The sequence below is a fragment of the Gavialis gangeticus genome, unplaced genomic scaffold, assembly GCF_001723915.1.
Source record: "Gavialis gangeticus isolate Ggan-Ray unplaced genomic scaffold, GavGan_comp1, whole genome shotgun sequence".
Lineage (NCBI taxonomy): Eukaryota > Metazoa > Chordata > Crocodylia > Gavialidae > Gavialis > Gavialis gangeticus.
Genome location: NW_017729032.1, coordinates 67073332 through 67089431, shown reverse-complemented (window position 1 = coordinate 67089431; position 16100 = coordinate 67073332). Strand labels below are relative to the sequence as shown.

At 40.4% G+C, this 16100-nt stretch overlaps 1 protein-coding gene across 2 annotated transcripts in view; it reads right to left on the bottom strand.

Moving 5' to 3' along the window:
• Positions 1-4784: 4784 nt before the first annotated feature.
• RUBCNL (RUN and cysteine rich domain containing beclin 1 interacting protein like) overlaps positions 4785-16100 on the bottom strand; it is a 35269-nt gene continuing 23953 nt past the window's right edge. For both annotated transcript variants that reach the window (XM_019525439.1, XM_019525440.1), the window contains 11 exons: positions 15089-15290; positions 14027-14098; positions 13253-13295; positions 12731-12863; positions 12130-12275; positions 10742-10806; positions 9683-9921; positions 8506-8567; positions 6952-7105; positions 6751-6841; positions 4785-6250 (listed from right to left, as the gene is read on the bottom strand). In XM_019525439.1, the coding sequence (XP_019380984.1) occupies positions 6138-6250; positions 6751-6841; positions 6952-7105; positions 8506-8567; positions 9683-9921; positions 10742-10806; positions 12130-12275; positions 12731-12863; positions 13253-13295; positions 14027-14098; positions 15089-15290 (1320 nt within the window). In that variant the 3' untranslated portion in view covers positions 4785-6137. The remainder of the gene's footprint in view (positions 6251-6750; positions 6842-6951; positions 7106-8505; positions 8568-9682; positions 9922-10741; positions 10807-12129; positions 12276-12730; positions 12864-13252; positions 13296-14026; positions 14099-15088; positions 15291-16100) is intronic.

Sequence of the window (16100 nt, the reverse complement as noted above, 5' to 3'; positions counted from 1 at the left end):
CTATGGGAGGCCTATGTAAACTTAATTGGCTAAAACTCAGTTGCCGGGTTAGGGAATGCTGAGGCAATAGACCAAGTCAGACACCCAGCCAGATTCAGAGGTATTCTGTTTAACTGTGTGCTTGTGTCTGACTGTAGTTATTGTTGCTCTGATGAACTGATTCTTGGCATATGAGGGTGTCAGCCTGTCCATACTAATCAACCCAGCCAGGTTAGGCATGTCACGTTAATCTGTGTGCGTTTGTGTATATGACAGTTCAGTGGGGCTGGGTTCCTCCAGTCTCCAAATCAGAGTCCTGCAAGATAGTTCCATTGGGGGTGAGGGCTTACAGAAGGGAGAGATACAGCTCCGTATAGAAACACAAGTAACACGAGCAGCACATTAATAGAATTACCAAGACCCTAGCCCTAATAAATGAGCACACCCCAAAGTAGCAGGCAAATCTGGTAACACTAAGCTCAAGCTGGGAATCAGAAGACTGTTTCTACTCTTGAGAAGAGTGAACAGTGCTTAAATGGAAGAGCAGAGAAAATAAGCACCAACCTAGTTTTAAAGACAGAGCTTGATAAAATTTCATAAAGGGGGTTATGTGATACAGTGACCTGAAACACAGGGGGAGCAGAGTTATTGACTCACAGGGTCCCTTCCAGTCGTAAGTCCAAAAAAGCCCAATTAAGATGGAAAACAATTCATTAATTATTCACATAGCTTAAAACGTGTTTTGTTAACACAAATTTGACAAGTGCAGGTAGATAATAAGACTTCAACAAGTTTTTATTTAAATTGCATGGTAGGCATCAGACTTTGTATTTTCAGGCATCATTTTCTTGAAAATAGACCTATTAAATTTATATTTAAATTATGATAAACACATCGAGGCCTAAACTCACTGTAATCTGTTAACAACAGTTAATAAAAAAAAAAAGTATGCTGCTTCAGCAGGCCCTCCTCCAATGTTAATGAGTTAATGATACAGAATGAGGAAGGCATGCTTAATTTTGGGGGTCAGCTCTAGCCATACAAGTATCAGAACATTGTGTACAATATTAAGATTTTATTGTCCATCTTTACAAGAGAACAAATGCAGGTATCAATACTTTCCCCTGCAGTACAGCTGAATCCAATGCAAGTGCTGAGTTTTCCCCTATATTCATTTATGAAGAAGGAACCATTTCATCTCCATACCCTAGGTCAGGGTGCAGGCCAGAACCAGCCTGTGGAAATGTGTCATCCAGCTGGTATGGCTTCTCTCAAATGAGTTGATGGGCTGAATCCTGAGCATGGAGATTCTTGTCGGCTGGACATGCTAGTTCTGGATCTGGCCAGCAGGACTTCTCACAGCAGCTGCCAGAGTCCTGTGTCAGCAGAGCCAGAACATGGGAATTAGCACTGTTGCCACCCCACTGCTGATTTGCATGGCAAGCAGTGATAAAACAAAAAAACAGGAAATCCTGCCACAGGTAAAAACAGGAGTCAGTGTTAACCCCCTTTTGGCAAAGCAGCTCTGGGAGCCATGGTAAAAAGCCCCACAGGCTGGATGCAAAGGGGTGTCATCTAGCCCCTAGGAAACCCTGCAGTCAAGGTTTGGCCCACCAGCACATTTGAGTTTGACACCCCTCTATTAGGTGTTAAATGTCCACCCTCAACACAGATAATAAACCAGGTCCCGATGGTGCTGAGCTACTTAGCATGTAGCTCAGGCCACCCACCTTGTGGGTCAGTCTCTCTGCTTCTCCTATTAAATTTATTCTACTTTGAGTGGTATGTGGTATAGAAAAGAGGCCTGGTGTCAAATCTTGCAGCACCTATCAACATACCATCACTCATGAGATCTACTATCTAGAAGCAATAGATACATTCACCACTGTTTCTAAAACCATTATTTAAAAAAAATGAATTGGTGGTTGAGGTTTGAGTACGAGGTAATGCTATCATTGGATCTTCTGTGTTGTTTCAGAAGGACAACTGTCCTTCCTTCCCTCCTAAGTGTTTGCCCTGAGATCTGGTGTATGCTACAAGGTTCTCTCAGCAAAACTTGGCAAGTCTACCCTCACGAGTTTCTCTGCAATGGTAGAACCCACCTTTCTGACAGCAAGGAGTTACACGAGCTCTGCTGAATGGAGAAAAGCTCCTGCTGCCAGCTGATAGAAGGTGCATGTGCACTTTCATGTCACCTATGGTATGTATGAGCCATCACAATCATGTGGGTACATATGAGTTTGACAGTTGTGACTACAATCTGTGCACAGAACTTCAGACACCAGAGGCAGGTGAGTGTAGACAAAGACCCTTGTGTGTGCCTTACTTTCCAATTGGTGTGAGGAAACAAAGTTACGGAAACTTATTACTTAACTTCCGCCATTACTCAGAGCTAATTACATCCCAGGGTATAAAATAGTAGTACTTCCATGGTAGTACATGGTAGGTATTGGCCAAAACCCACCATTTTTATACTATGATGTCCTACATAGCAATACATGATAGCCAGTACTTACCAGGTTATGGGTCTGTTCCCCATCTCCACACCTTTCCCTCTCCAGGTCTATCCCTGGTTTCATTCCCAAGGAGTTCCTCTGGGATTTTCGCCAGGGTGTCAGCAGTTTGATCATGATAGAGTGCAGGATGAGCCAGGCTTGACAGTGGTCTACTCTTGGCATCTCTACATATTAATCTGTCTAGCTTAAAAATGTGGTTATGAAGCCCTAAGAAGCACCAGATTGAACTCCTGATTGCAGATGCATTGCCAAATCTTTGATTTGAGCACCCAGCTACTTAGCACCAGAACTAGCAGTTCTAGGCTTGGCCAAAAGCAGATATCTAGGCACATAGGAATAGGAACAATAGCCATCTCAGGAAGTCAGGCACCTCCAGAACGTTCCCAGCCTGTCACTAGTTTCAGAACAGGAGTGGAGGGAAGTTTTGCTGGGTTTTTTCAGCCCCCACTGGAGGGTGAGGTGGGAATACTAGAGGTCCCTTGAGGCCAGGACTCCAATTCACCCACACCACCCTTCATCACCAGCAGGGGGACCCCTCGAACAAGCTCCCTCTGCTCTCTTTCCCTACTCCCAATCTGAAAACAGGGACAGGCTGGGAGAGAGAGGGGAGGCCATTCCTAGGGGAAGCTGGCTGCAGGCTTCCAGTCGCAGCTCAAGTCCTCTCCCCCCTGGAACTAACAGTGAACTTCTGTTTGGTCCCTAGGATCCTTGTAATACAGAGGGCTTCCTGCAAAGTGTTCTTGGTTACAGCAGGGAGCTGCACTTCTGGCTGCACCCTTAGGCAGTCACTGAGCAGGAGTTTTGAGAATCACAATTTGGGAATATGGCACCAGCAGGTGGCAGAATGACTCTAGCTTGAAGGGACTTTTGATGCCTACAAGGCTGGGTTAGGCATCGGGTACTCAGAACTCCACCTCAGTGCTGAAGCAAGTACTTGTGCCAGAAGTGACTCAGACACAATCTCCTTTCTGAAAACATTTCATAAAAACTCCTTTCATGTTGTGCCAGTGAAACTCACTCATGAGAATAATCTTCAGAAATAGACATATCCAATGCAGAACACAGTTACATGGCTATTTTGTTATTTGTGCACTGTACAACACCTTGAAGGACTCTTAATTAAATTTCATCCTCCACAAACAGTAAATCCCTAGAGCAAATCCATTTGTGGGATTGATCTAGTTGTGTATGCAAGTGCTACAGTTGTAAACTTACACTTGCATCATATTAAAAAGGCAGCCAACTCTGTAGGTAGGCCCCTCTTGCCACATTTCATCATTTAACATCACTTGCTCAGTATAGCTCAGCATCTGGTTGGAGATCACATGTACTAGATGATAATCTTCCACACAATGAGTCACTAAAGTTTATTTTCAACTAAAGAAAGATAAAAAAAATAAATCTGTATGTGAAGCATTAAGTGTGCCTACTTCCCATGTGCAGAGAGAGGTAGTTAGCCATATTGGTCTGAAGTCAGGAAGAAAATGGGGTGCAGATGCACCTGATAAAACTAAGCAGATGGGAGATGACTAACTAATTCAGATGTGCATAAGTTCTTGAGAGCCCAAGCTCATTGCATCAGCATCTGATGATGTGAGCTTGGACTTGCAAAAAAAAAAACTTACACATCTCTGATTCAGTTAATCTATCAGGTAAATCTATACCCTGCCTTCCACTTGTAATATGTGTTGTGAAAGAGTTTTAGCTTGGAGGTGAATTTAAAGAAGATCCTGCTCACAGAGTTTTGTTTTGTGTTAGTTCAAGAAAGGGATTTTTTTTTAAACAGGAACTTGAGTGCACAAAGAAGCTAAGCTCAGAACAAAAGGAGACAGATCCAGAATCCAAGGGTGGAAACATCACCTGACCTCTCATTTGTGCTACCAGGAACAAACTGTGAGCAAGCAGATGTTGCTACCCTTTGTTGTGCCACAAAAAGGGCGGGGGGAAGAGGGGCGGAAATCAGTAGTACGGCAAAAAGGTAGTAACAGGCTCTGTTGCTTTATTACAGCAGATGTCTGCTAGCTCTGTGCAGGAGAGTACAGGTAGCCTGACCTGCTCATACTCTCCACCCACCCTAAGCAGGTATCCTGGGGCTTGAGAGCCTCTCAAGCTCCCAGAGCACCTGTCTCTCTCTCTTTGCTTTCAGAAAGGCAAGCTCAGGAATCTTGGTGCACTTCTCCGTAAGTGGGGAAGTCAGGATTCCCCACTCAGCCAGACCCATAGTGAGAGATGGGTCTGGCAATCATAGTGGATGGGTCTGGTTCACTGGGGACAGCCTCAGTTTCTCTCTCTCAGCCAGACCTGCTCACCCAAAACTGCCTCATATCACCCCTTGTCCTGTACCATCATCAAGGGCAGGACAAGGGGCAGTGTACATCTTGTGCAACAAAGCAGAGCAGCTGTGTTTTGACTCACTGTGGTACAGCTGATCCACTTCATTTGATGGCACCTATTTCTAGCATAAGAGTGTCTTTGGCCCACGTTACTTATGTCAAAGTCTACAATAACTGACGATCCTTTCTGTAAAAGCTTCAGGGGTAGTGCCCAGGAGAATGGATACCCATTTAGACACGGCTGAGCCAAAATACCACAGGAACAGCTGATGGCTGGACATGCACACAAAACACTGGCAGATTCAGGCAAGCTGCTGGAAGCTCCTGTACGCATATGCTACTTCTAAAATGAAGCCAATCACAGAAACTGACAACTTAAAAAAAAAAAAAAAAAAGCTAGCAATACTTCATTTCTAGACATCAGCATCCTCGAAGTCCTGCATCTCTTCCCTCTCCTTATCAAGCAGTCTGGCATCTCCCAAGTTGGAAAGTACCACCCTGGAGACCAAGAGGCCAAGACTTTGGTACCCAAGTGGTCTTACACACTTACTGTTATTCTATTTCATCCTGTTCAAGTCCCTGAAAATCCATTAATGAATCTACTTTTGTAACACACTGCTATCTTAGCCTTAAGACAGTCACAAAAAAAGTAGCAAGGAAGAAAATCCACTGACCTTCTGCATTAGCTGTTTTTCAGGAACTCAAGCAGGGTGGAACAGAATTGCACTTCCATGCATTATAAGAGTAGTGATTTTTTTTTTTTAATCTTGGCAAGCATGTAAACTGGAAAAAAAAATGTCAGGGTAATATTTCTAAAAATAGTAAGTTGAAGGCATTCTACCAGAGCATTTCAATAAAAGGGGAAAGTTGCTCACATGTTATCACTTCTTATTATAATAAAAGAAATCTAATAAGATTGAGAATTTCCCAATGCTGTTTACTATTTTTATATATTGTATGCAAAAGTAACAGAGTAGAATGGTCTAAAAATGTGAAATAAAAAATTAAAAAATGTTAAATACAGGGAAAAAAAACAGTAAAAACACATAGCAGCAAAAATGTTAACAAGGGTATTAATACAGTTTTTTATGTGGTCAGTTTAAAAGACTAATGCTCATCTCTCCTAGTGAGAATAATATTAACCTTACTCTTTTTTTTCCTTTTTTCTCTCTTTTTTTTTTTTTAAAAAGTTATGCGACTGAAATGGTAGCAATGTTTAGAACAACATTATCCAACTTAAAGGCAAACATCATAAGAATTGGTTTCCAGCTTCCTCAGAAGCCTGCAGCATCTTCACAGTAATCCCACATCAGAAAGGCGCAGGTGATGAAATTTCTGACAGCCTCCTCCGTGCAGCTATCCTCAGACATTTGGGGCACTTTTCAGACTGGAAGCACTCTTTGTGGAAGCATGCTTTGCAAGCTGTTTACAGACCAGATGAGAAAAGCGGTACTAAATAACTGCATTTATTGAAGGATGGTCTTTTACGTAGGCAGGAATGAAAATGCACAGTAGAGTACAAATATATTTTAAAACTCTACCCAGTCCAGTACCCACTGAAGTCATCTGGAAGGTTTTCAACAGGTCTAGCTAGATCTGTTACAATAAATACACTGCTGGATCAACCTTAATCCCTGGTTAAAAGGTAAATCCACACCAAGAGAACACTCCCCCTCCCAAAAGTTCTTTTCAGATTCATCCCCATGTTTGGAATAAAAGTTCACAGAGACAAGACAGTTTGAAGTCAATGGGACTACCCACATGCTTATGCATTAGCCACAAATTTAAGCACCTTGCCAAATCAGAGCTTGAAACCTTCCCTACCCCCATCTCCTGTGCCTACACACACACACACACACACACACACACACTCTCTCTCTCCCCGCCCCCCCCAGAGGAAAAAGCTTAGGTCAGAAACATACCAGTACATCTTTTACATATGGCAGTCTGAAATGGGAAGAGCAAATCTGATCTTTGACAAAATTCACAGATAAATCCTTTTGCTTGACAGAGCTAGAAAAGTTGAGGACGAGATTACTTGTTGCATTTAATAAAAAGGTTAATATAAAAGCAGCATGACAATTGTGTGCGTTTTTAAGGCCACACATAGCACAGTTCCTTACCTCACAGTTTTCTATATGAGAGGTGGAGCTTTTTAGAATGTCCCTTAGGAGAGGCAACAGTTGCCCTCGCTTGACCTTCACCAGATCATCCATTGAAAACAGATGCAACTCTTCTGTCAGGTGGCAGGGGACCTGTTCATATTCTTTCAGAACCCTGTAGGATTAAGGAAGATGAAGAGTCAAACTACAAAAGGACAAATTTCAAGCATGTTTTACAAGTTGACCTGCTTACTTTTTTCAACAGTCACCAAGGGAGAAAATAAATCTGGTAGTGATATGCATATGGAAGAATTTATTTTAAAAAGGGGGCCTACGAATTTTTACATAAAACTATATTTGTGCCCTTTTCTGAGAGATTTTTCCTGTGTGTCAGAAACAATGGTTATTTTTCTTGCTTCTTTTTAACTACAGAAGTTCAACAAAGCCTTGTCTTTCCCCTTGTTGCTGCTGCAAAATTTCTTGGAAGGGTCTCTGGTGAAATGACAAATAATGAAAACACCACCTTCACAAGACCTTCTGAACTCAAACTTGAACAAAAATGGCTTAAAGGAAAAAAAAAGTGTCTATTCTTTAATTGTTTAGGTATCAGAGTTATTACATAATGGATGATTGGAGGTTATCCTTTTAAGTCCTCCCTCCCCCCCAAAAAATAAGTTTGCAGGAAAGATTGGATATTTCTTTTGTCAAACCTCACCCCCAAAACAAAACAAAAAAACCAACAATAACAATGCAGTAGGATTTGTCTTGTTGGATTTTTTTAGTTAAACAAACAAGCCTTTGATGTCTTCCAAAAAAACCCAAACAAACAAAACCAAAATGACCACAAAAAGTTTCTTGTCTTATGCTGGTGACTATAAAATGTTAAACTCTACTTACAAAGTTAACTGAGGAAAACCACTACCTACCACGTCAAGGTACATACAGAAGTTTCTAACTAACTTTTGCATGTAAAAAGAGGATCTGATTTATGCATTAAACGTTATCCAGTATTTTACCATTTGGCTGCAGTGCTTAGTTTAGTAATTTTCAGTGTGTTTATATCAAACAAACATGCAGTCAGTTGGAATAACATCCCATATTGCTCTACACTCACTAGCATCCCTTACCATAACAGCACCTAGAGACAAGTAAAAGTAAATCACAGCTGCAAGTTTTCTACAGCCTGTTTTGTGTTTTAAGTGAAGACTGAATAAATAAACTATGGAAGAGGTATCATTTTGCAACATAAAAAAAGTAACTGGTTGTAGTTGCCATAGAAGTGAGAATGATTTATATTGTGTAAAGACACTTACTTTCCCTTAAAAGGAAAATTAAAAAAAAAGTGATGTCAGAAAATCATTAATGAAGTCTGATCAATTGAGTTTCAAGAGGACTTTTACAGAGGGAGGGGAAAGTGAGAGAGCAAGCTACCTTAAAAATACATTGACACTTGACATTTACAAAGCAAGAGAAGGAAGGTATCAGAATTTCTAATGATCAGACAGAAAACTAGTTTAAAAACTGCATGCAAGAATGCTTCTAGGAACATTTGCAATGTCTAAACATTCGCCATACCTTTCAGCCAACCTGCATGTCTTCAATAGCCTTTTCATAAGCAAAAGCTGTTCTTGTATTTCCTAAGGGAAGTGGGAAGAATTAAACACACACACACAGTATGTAAAATAAAAAGCCAAAGTAGCCTCACTAATGTATTTAAAAATCAGGAAGACCAATTGGTCTGTCATCAATGTTTAAACTGCTGACAGTAGTTGCAACATCTTACCAGTACATTAGTCTTAGCCTAAAAATAGGAAATGTACACACAGCAATGGGTTAGACAGACTAGATCAGGGGTGTCCAACCTTTTTGAATGTGGGGCTGTATCGTGAACTTTTTATCACCCAGTGGGCCGGCGAGCCATATTCAAAGACCTCACAGGAAGCAGTATCACATCACCCCACCAAAACAAAAATACAGTCTTTACTTCCGTTTCCCATCGCAGCACCTCAGGCCTCAGAAAAAACAGACACCGCGGGCCGTATGTTGGACGAGCCTGGACTAGATGGACAAATGCACCAAAAGTCCATCCCACTGGCAAGTACATGTGGGCTATTTTTGTTCACCAACTGCAAATGCATGATACAAGATACGGCCCTTGTGTTGCAACACTTCATATTGCTGCATGGATCCAGTTGCAGAATAAGGGACTACACAACAGCAAGTGACACTCTCCAGAGCAAAGGGAAGGCTGCATGGGAGCAATGCTACACCTTTCTGTTCACTTGGTTTTCCCCTTTCTTCCATAAGCAACTTGTCAAAAGCAGGTGGATGCAATTTTTAAATGGGCCAAGGATTTTCTAACCCCTGCTGCACCTCCCTCCCCCTGCCCCTGCCCTGCAACCAAATGCTGAAGCCTCCTGGCAACAGGTGTCCAGTGCAGATGATTATTCAAAGGGACTCAGGTCCCAGATACATAGATGCCTTCTTCTAAAGATCAGGGGAATGAGGTTGGTGTTCCCAACATCTGGACAAGCAAGGAGACAGCCACTTCTCCACCTTCCAGCCCTCAGTCTGAGGTGAGTGAAAGTGGTAGGTCCCAGCAACAGTGATGGGACAAGGTGGACACAGATGGTACAGATCACCCAGAGAGGGCACCAGATGACAATTCTAAAGTCTTTTGTGGAATAAACCTGTCTTGTTTTTCCATCCTTGTGTGTCCAGGCCAACACTCACACAACTTTAAAGTACTTACCCTGACTCTGTTCAGTTCTTTTGCCTTTGTATAAAGGGTTGTGTTGATACAGGCCACATCGAAAAAGGGATTCTGCCATATACTGTCAAGGAGACACTTGGAGAAGTTACAGACATAGTACTTTTTGAAATCCCATTTCATTAATATTCGGGCAGGAATAGAAGATTGTGTATAAGTATGGCAGCAGTCACAGAAATACTTCCCTAGATAATCACAATAGCGGAGTCTCCTGATGTATTCTGTAAAAGGTTAACAATGAAAGCAAACTTTAGAAGAATGGTTTGTTATTTAAGAGTTGTACTGCCTTTTAAAAGCATGCCTACCCAGCAATAACCAATTCAAATCTACAGAAAGCAAGTCCTTTTGGAAAAGGTGGTAGGCATTATTTTTTGAAGAATTAAACTGATGGGTTTTGCATTCTGAATTACACACAGAAAGAAAATATGTCCTTGTTATTCTCGAGACAAAATAGAGCAATGTGATAAATGCAATTCATGGAAAGCATTGCTGCTACTTCCCCATAAAAATTAAAAATATAGAAAACTGTGCCAGCAAATGCAAGTAAATCTCACTTTGTATAGAGCTAGTTTTACATGTTATGTACTCTTGAATGTTCAATTCTTCATGCCAATTCAGAAAGATAAATTCTTTCCTGCCCATATACCCAGATTCATAAAATCACTTGAAATTTCCCATATAAGAAGATAATGGTAATGTACAAGTGCATCCACATTCACAAACTGCCTAAAGGCAGATTCTAGAAATTCTATATAAAGAGAAGTCAAATTATTTGTAGCATCATAAATAGCACTTATTGTAAATGGGGATGGGAACCTGGTTTCAGCTATAGCAGTTTCAGGCAGGAATACAATTCAATTGTGTATCATCTAGGCATGTCCCAAGCTTTAACTTTTCTCTTCTAGGTCAGACATTGGTTTTGCAAGCCTGGCAACATCTTATGGGTACACAAATTTAGGCTAACAAATCAGTGTGGCACTCAGTGCGTGTTTATATATGTGTATGCATGCATGCGTCTCATGTACTTTTTAATATACTTACTGCATTCTATTGGGGTTCCACAACCAACGCAAGTAAAGTTTTGGGCAGCTACAACAGCTTCTCTCCTACACAAAGAAACAAAGAATTATTTCTCCCTACCCCAAAAAACCCTGTAGTTCTAACCCTACATTCTCCAACACGTCAGCCACCTGCACCTGTATTTCCTTCTTGCAAGTCTTACCCTGTCAATCAAAACACCCACCCTCCTTCAGAACAAAGGGAGCGGTGGAAGGGTAAATTGTAAAACAAGAGCCCCATGTGCTATTTAAATTCTAGGCATGGTCCACAAAGTATGTTACTAGGGAAAGCTATATGCAAGTCAGATACTCTCTGTTTTTCCTTTTTAAAAAAGACATCAAATTGGAAGGGGGTAGGAGAAGGGAAAATAACAACATTTGTCTGAACATTTTATAACCATTTTCAATTACCAGAAACACCAGATAGCATGCTAATAGAGTAGCAAACATGAAAAAACAAAAAAACAAACAAACAAACAAAAACAATGCATTCCACTTTGTTTACTATAAGCATTTGATATTACTTTAAGTGGAATTAGATTTGTAGTTCCCCTGAATAACTCACCTTTCTTTCTTTACTGAAAACAAAAAGACTCAAAGATAGCAGGAAATCAGGTTTCCTCAAAAATAAAAATTTCAAATATACATTCAAGTTAATGTCAAAAACTGGTACTTCTAGGAGTTCAGTGGTGTGCCGTTTCTTTAAATCAAGTGAGTCACCATTTTGCCCAACAGTACATGTACTGTTACTGCTGTATCAGCATGTCTGATGTAATTCCTACTGGGACTTTTGATCAAATATGCAAATAAATACAGTATATTTTTCTGTGGTACCGCACACACACTTCCCCTCTCCCCCAAAATTAGCCCTCCAAAATTGGGATGCATATTTTAAGCGAGGAAGCTATTTCCATACCATAATGAAGGCACAGGCATGCTATAATGCCTGCCAGAGGCTGGCTCCATGCTGGGCATGCAGTAGGAGTGGAGTCCCCTCTAAACTTTAACTGTCACAGCTACTGCTGCATTAGGCAGCCACTTTTGGCCAGTTCAATAGTAGTTGTGACAGGTTTAAAGCTTTAGCTACAAGAGAAGAATGCGTGACACTATCCCTGCTCCATGAGACCTGCATTCAGTCACAACCCTGGAAAAAAATATTTTCTTTATTCTGCCTTCCCAAAACAAGATACACTTCTTATTCTCTTGCATACCACATGCTCCTAAATATGGGGCTGAACACAAGCCCCAATCCAAGGCCCAATGGACGTCATGGGCATCTTTTCCATGCCTTCAGCAGGCTTGATCTGGCCCCTGTTATTACTGTAACAAAAGTGACGATCCAAGCATAGACACTCAAAATCTGAGACTTACTTTTCAGATGGGTGAATATTAAATATAATTTGAGATCTAGGGGGAGCCCAGTCTGTAGTTCCTCTTAATCGGGATTTGATCTTGATTTCTTCTGCCAGATTCACACTGGACTCCAATTCCCTTGGAATATCTTTTCTATTCACAAACTATCAGAAGGTAAAAAAAAGGTCACACTTAAGGGTAAAGTTGAACTTCCAGTCCAAGTCAAACTGATACCAACTGACTTTGTAAACTATGCAATGAAATGTTACTGCCAATACTCCACAATTTCTAGTACAATTACCATCCACAACTAAAATTACCCCTCAGTGTCATTCCCTAGTCATGCTCAGAAGCAACTCCTGAAGCATGTTCTGCTCTCACAGGAATTCATCTGTCCTGCAGGCCCTTAAATAGATTCAAAGTTTATAAACACAGTAAAGACTGATATTGTCCCAGAACTTAAAAAAAAACAAACCAAAAAAACAAACCACAAGCCTTAAACACTTTTTTGTTATTCTTTGCTTCTTTCTTCTTGCCAGGTCAGCAAAGCAGCTGCACTAAAATGACAGGGTTTGGTGTGCTGAATAAAAGGCACACTGTTTGCTGCTCATAGACTTACTTTTTGTCCAGTTGTATCCAGGCACCTAGGCAGCTGAACTTCAGGTTCCATCTGCAGCCAACGTTTCCTGAAAGATCTGTAAAGCTTCTGTGCTGTTACTTCAGCAGAACAACAGCCTGATTCAAGAGAGGATCTGAAAATTAAGCAAATTGAGGAAGTGAAGGAAAAAAAGCACCATTTTGGGTTTACTGTATTCTCTGCATCCCTGAATATTCCTTCCACATTTCTTTCTTCCCACCCCTCCCACCTTGCTTTGATATACTTATGTTCTAAAGGACTCTTGTACCATAGCTATGATTCCTCTTGGCAAGGATTAAATATTGGACAGACTTTATTCTGAGCCCAACTCCTTTTCCAGAAATCAGCTGAAAGAACCAGGTGTCCAACAACACTCCTCTTCTCATCCTCTTTAGGAGCAATATGTGCTTCCCAACCCAAGGAAATAAGAGCAACTGGAAAGCTGGTTCAGCATATGGCAGGAAAGAGTAGTACCAGACTACTTATGTCAAGAAACACAATTACCTGTCATCTGGGACTGATGAAATATTTTCCAAGTCTTCAAGTTCTGCAGAAGAGAAGGAAAAAACTGAAAGCTTATTCCAGTTGGGTTGACATCACTCATGTTCTATCTGTATCCATCATATGCAAAGCAGCTCACAATCATTAACATACTCATCCTCACAAAGCATTAGAGCCCCTCAACTGTAAAATGGAACTAGTGACACCATTCTTTGTAAATCTGACTTCTTCAAATGAAAGACACAATACAAGAACAAGGGATCATCCTTATCACCACTACTTCCATGCCCTCTTTCTTCACATTTTACAGAAGGAGAATGGAAGTAGTGAGAATAAATGACTCTCTCAAGGTCACAACTTGAAGCCTGTGGTGCACCAGGAAACTGAACTTGGGTCACAGTGTACAGATAGAGAGCTCTTCTGTGATATGTATCTATTTACAGTTTACCTGATGTAATAAGGTATTGCCCAGCACAAAACACACACAAAGGACTCTTCAGGTCAATCACTGAAAATTATGCCTGTGTAGAAAGGAAATCCTGTCCTGGTCTTATTGTGTACAAGGTTTTGCATAAGTTCAAATACTCATGCAAAGTACCTTTAACTTTTTCCATTTGTAGGCCATTTTTATCAAAAGTGAATTTGAACTAAAAATACATCCTAAGGGAACACCCAGCTTTGGAGAGGAAGGGGCAGTGGTACTAAAGGAATCAATGCACCTATCTGAAGATAGTGAAATATCTAGCCCAATACAAAAGCTGTATCTGGCAGCCTTACCAATAATTACAAATTCATCATCTGAGTCCAGAACTGGATTTACAGATGAGTTGACCTGTAGGACACCACCACCTTCAGAGGGAAAAAAAATCATTTACAGTGGTATTAATGTATTTATATCTGTATTTGTAATATTCTGTTACTGTTCTTCCCTACTTCTCACACGCACAAAATCTGATACACTTTTAAAGTTACAAGCACTTGGAACAGGGACCATAATTTACTATGTCCCTCTCAAAATGGGCTGGGTTAGTTGAGACTTCTAGGCATTATGGTGATAATGTACTTCTCCTCATCCCACACATGCCATTGTTAACTTTCCCAAGAAGTTACATCACCTACATGTGCATTACACAATATTTCAATATCCCTCAGGACAAATTCATGCAGTGTAGAATGACACTACAGTACCAAATGCCTTGGTTACCCTGCCTCAAACTACACGGGCATATACAATACATTAAGGAAAAATTCATCATAGCCGACTACAGAAACTGATCTGAATCTCTCAATTAAACTAAAGGGCAAATGAAGAGATTCACTATCACTTAACGCAAATGGGAACATATGAAGAATCAGTTCACACACATGCTACAGTTGCTTGCAGTTATATACTTTTCAATCTTAACGTCATCTTTTTTTATAAATGAAAATGCAAGATGAAATTTCTAGTTACACATATCACTATGTACACTCCATAAACAGAGGCACAAATGAGAAAAATATATCATGAATATTAGAAGAGGCAGATATCACCTGCAGAATCATATTACTGATACAGTTCACAGAATAAGCAACCACAGCAGTTTTGTTGCATTCCTAGCTTGTCCACATGTGATAACTGGAACGTAACAGCTGCTGCCTTTTTGAAGTGGTTCCAAATGTTCATGTGTCTATACCCTCGGTTTGTTGGGCAGCTGGTACAGATATTACAGAGGAGGGCAGGGAATCTGCTTCTGAGAAGCATCTGTCCCAACTGTTTAGGTGCTCTCCTCTTTGGTAATGAGAGACTAAAAGGTAGGCAGAAAGAGTTACATTATAATTTAACAATAAATCTCTTGCCTTCATAACCACTGTCTGAAGAACAAGAATCAGATTGGTGTACTCTGGTGCAAGATGGCATCGCCAAATCCACTGGATAGCTGCCTACTGATCCATCAGTCTCATCTGCACCCCAGTACTCTGTCTGATGACTGAAGATAATGCACTTCATTTTTTCCAGAGATGCAATGATCATATCTGCAACAAAGAAGTGTGCATTTTCCTGGGCACAAGAAAGGGAATGCCAATTAATACTCAGTTTATACAATCAATCAGAATAGACGCATTAGCATCTTCTTCACTTTAACAAGCCAAAAAATACTTGAAACCTTTTTTTAAAAGAAAATGAGGAATTTAAAACAAAAACAAAAAAAGATAAAGGTGGAGAACCAAGAAAATTCAGATCACATCTCAGCATTAATTAGTCATATAGCTTGCATTTGTTTTCCTCCCCTAAATATACATGTAGATAGTTAAGCATTCAATATATTCTCTTTTTTATTCGTTTTAAGGTGTAGTCTCAAGATTTCAACATAAATCTGTACAACATGGCTTAACTTCTGGCATGCAAATTTACTAGGATTTTTAATTAAAGAGTCAGGTACGTGCATACTTTAGTATGCATATTAATTTTTGAAGTGGTATGCTTTAATAACACTCTAGGATCTTCAGATGATGGATGAATCTCAAGTGCAAAAGCACTTTTTAAACATTAAAAAAATTCAGCCAGGGAGATAACTGCCCCATTTTATAGGCAGTTTTATAGAAGTGCAAGATGACAGGACTGTCTCAGTCACAGGAAGTCAGTGACGGGGCCAGACTTGGAAGCCAGATCCTCTGCCTCCTACTACGTGTTAACCACAAGGTAGTTATTTTCTCACCTGTAGGCATCTTGAGGTCTCATGGCAAAGCCCCAAGCTTAAAAATCCATACGGAGACCCAAACCCACAAGTTTTGAATGCAAAACAGGTGGTTTGCTTAAAAAAAAAAAAAAAAAAAAAAAAAAAAAAAAAAAAAAAAAGGGGGGGCGGGG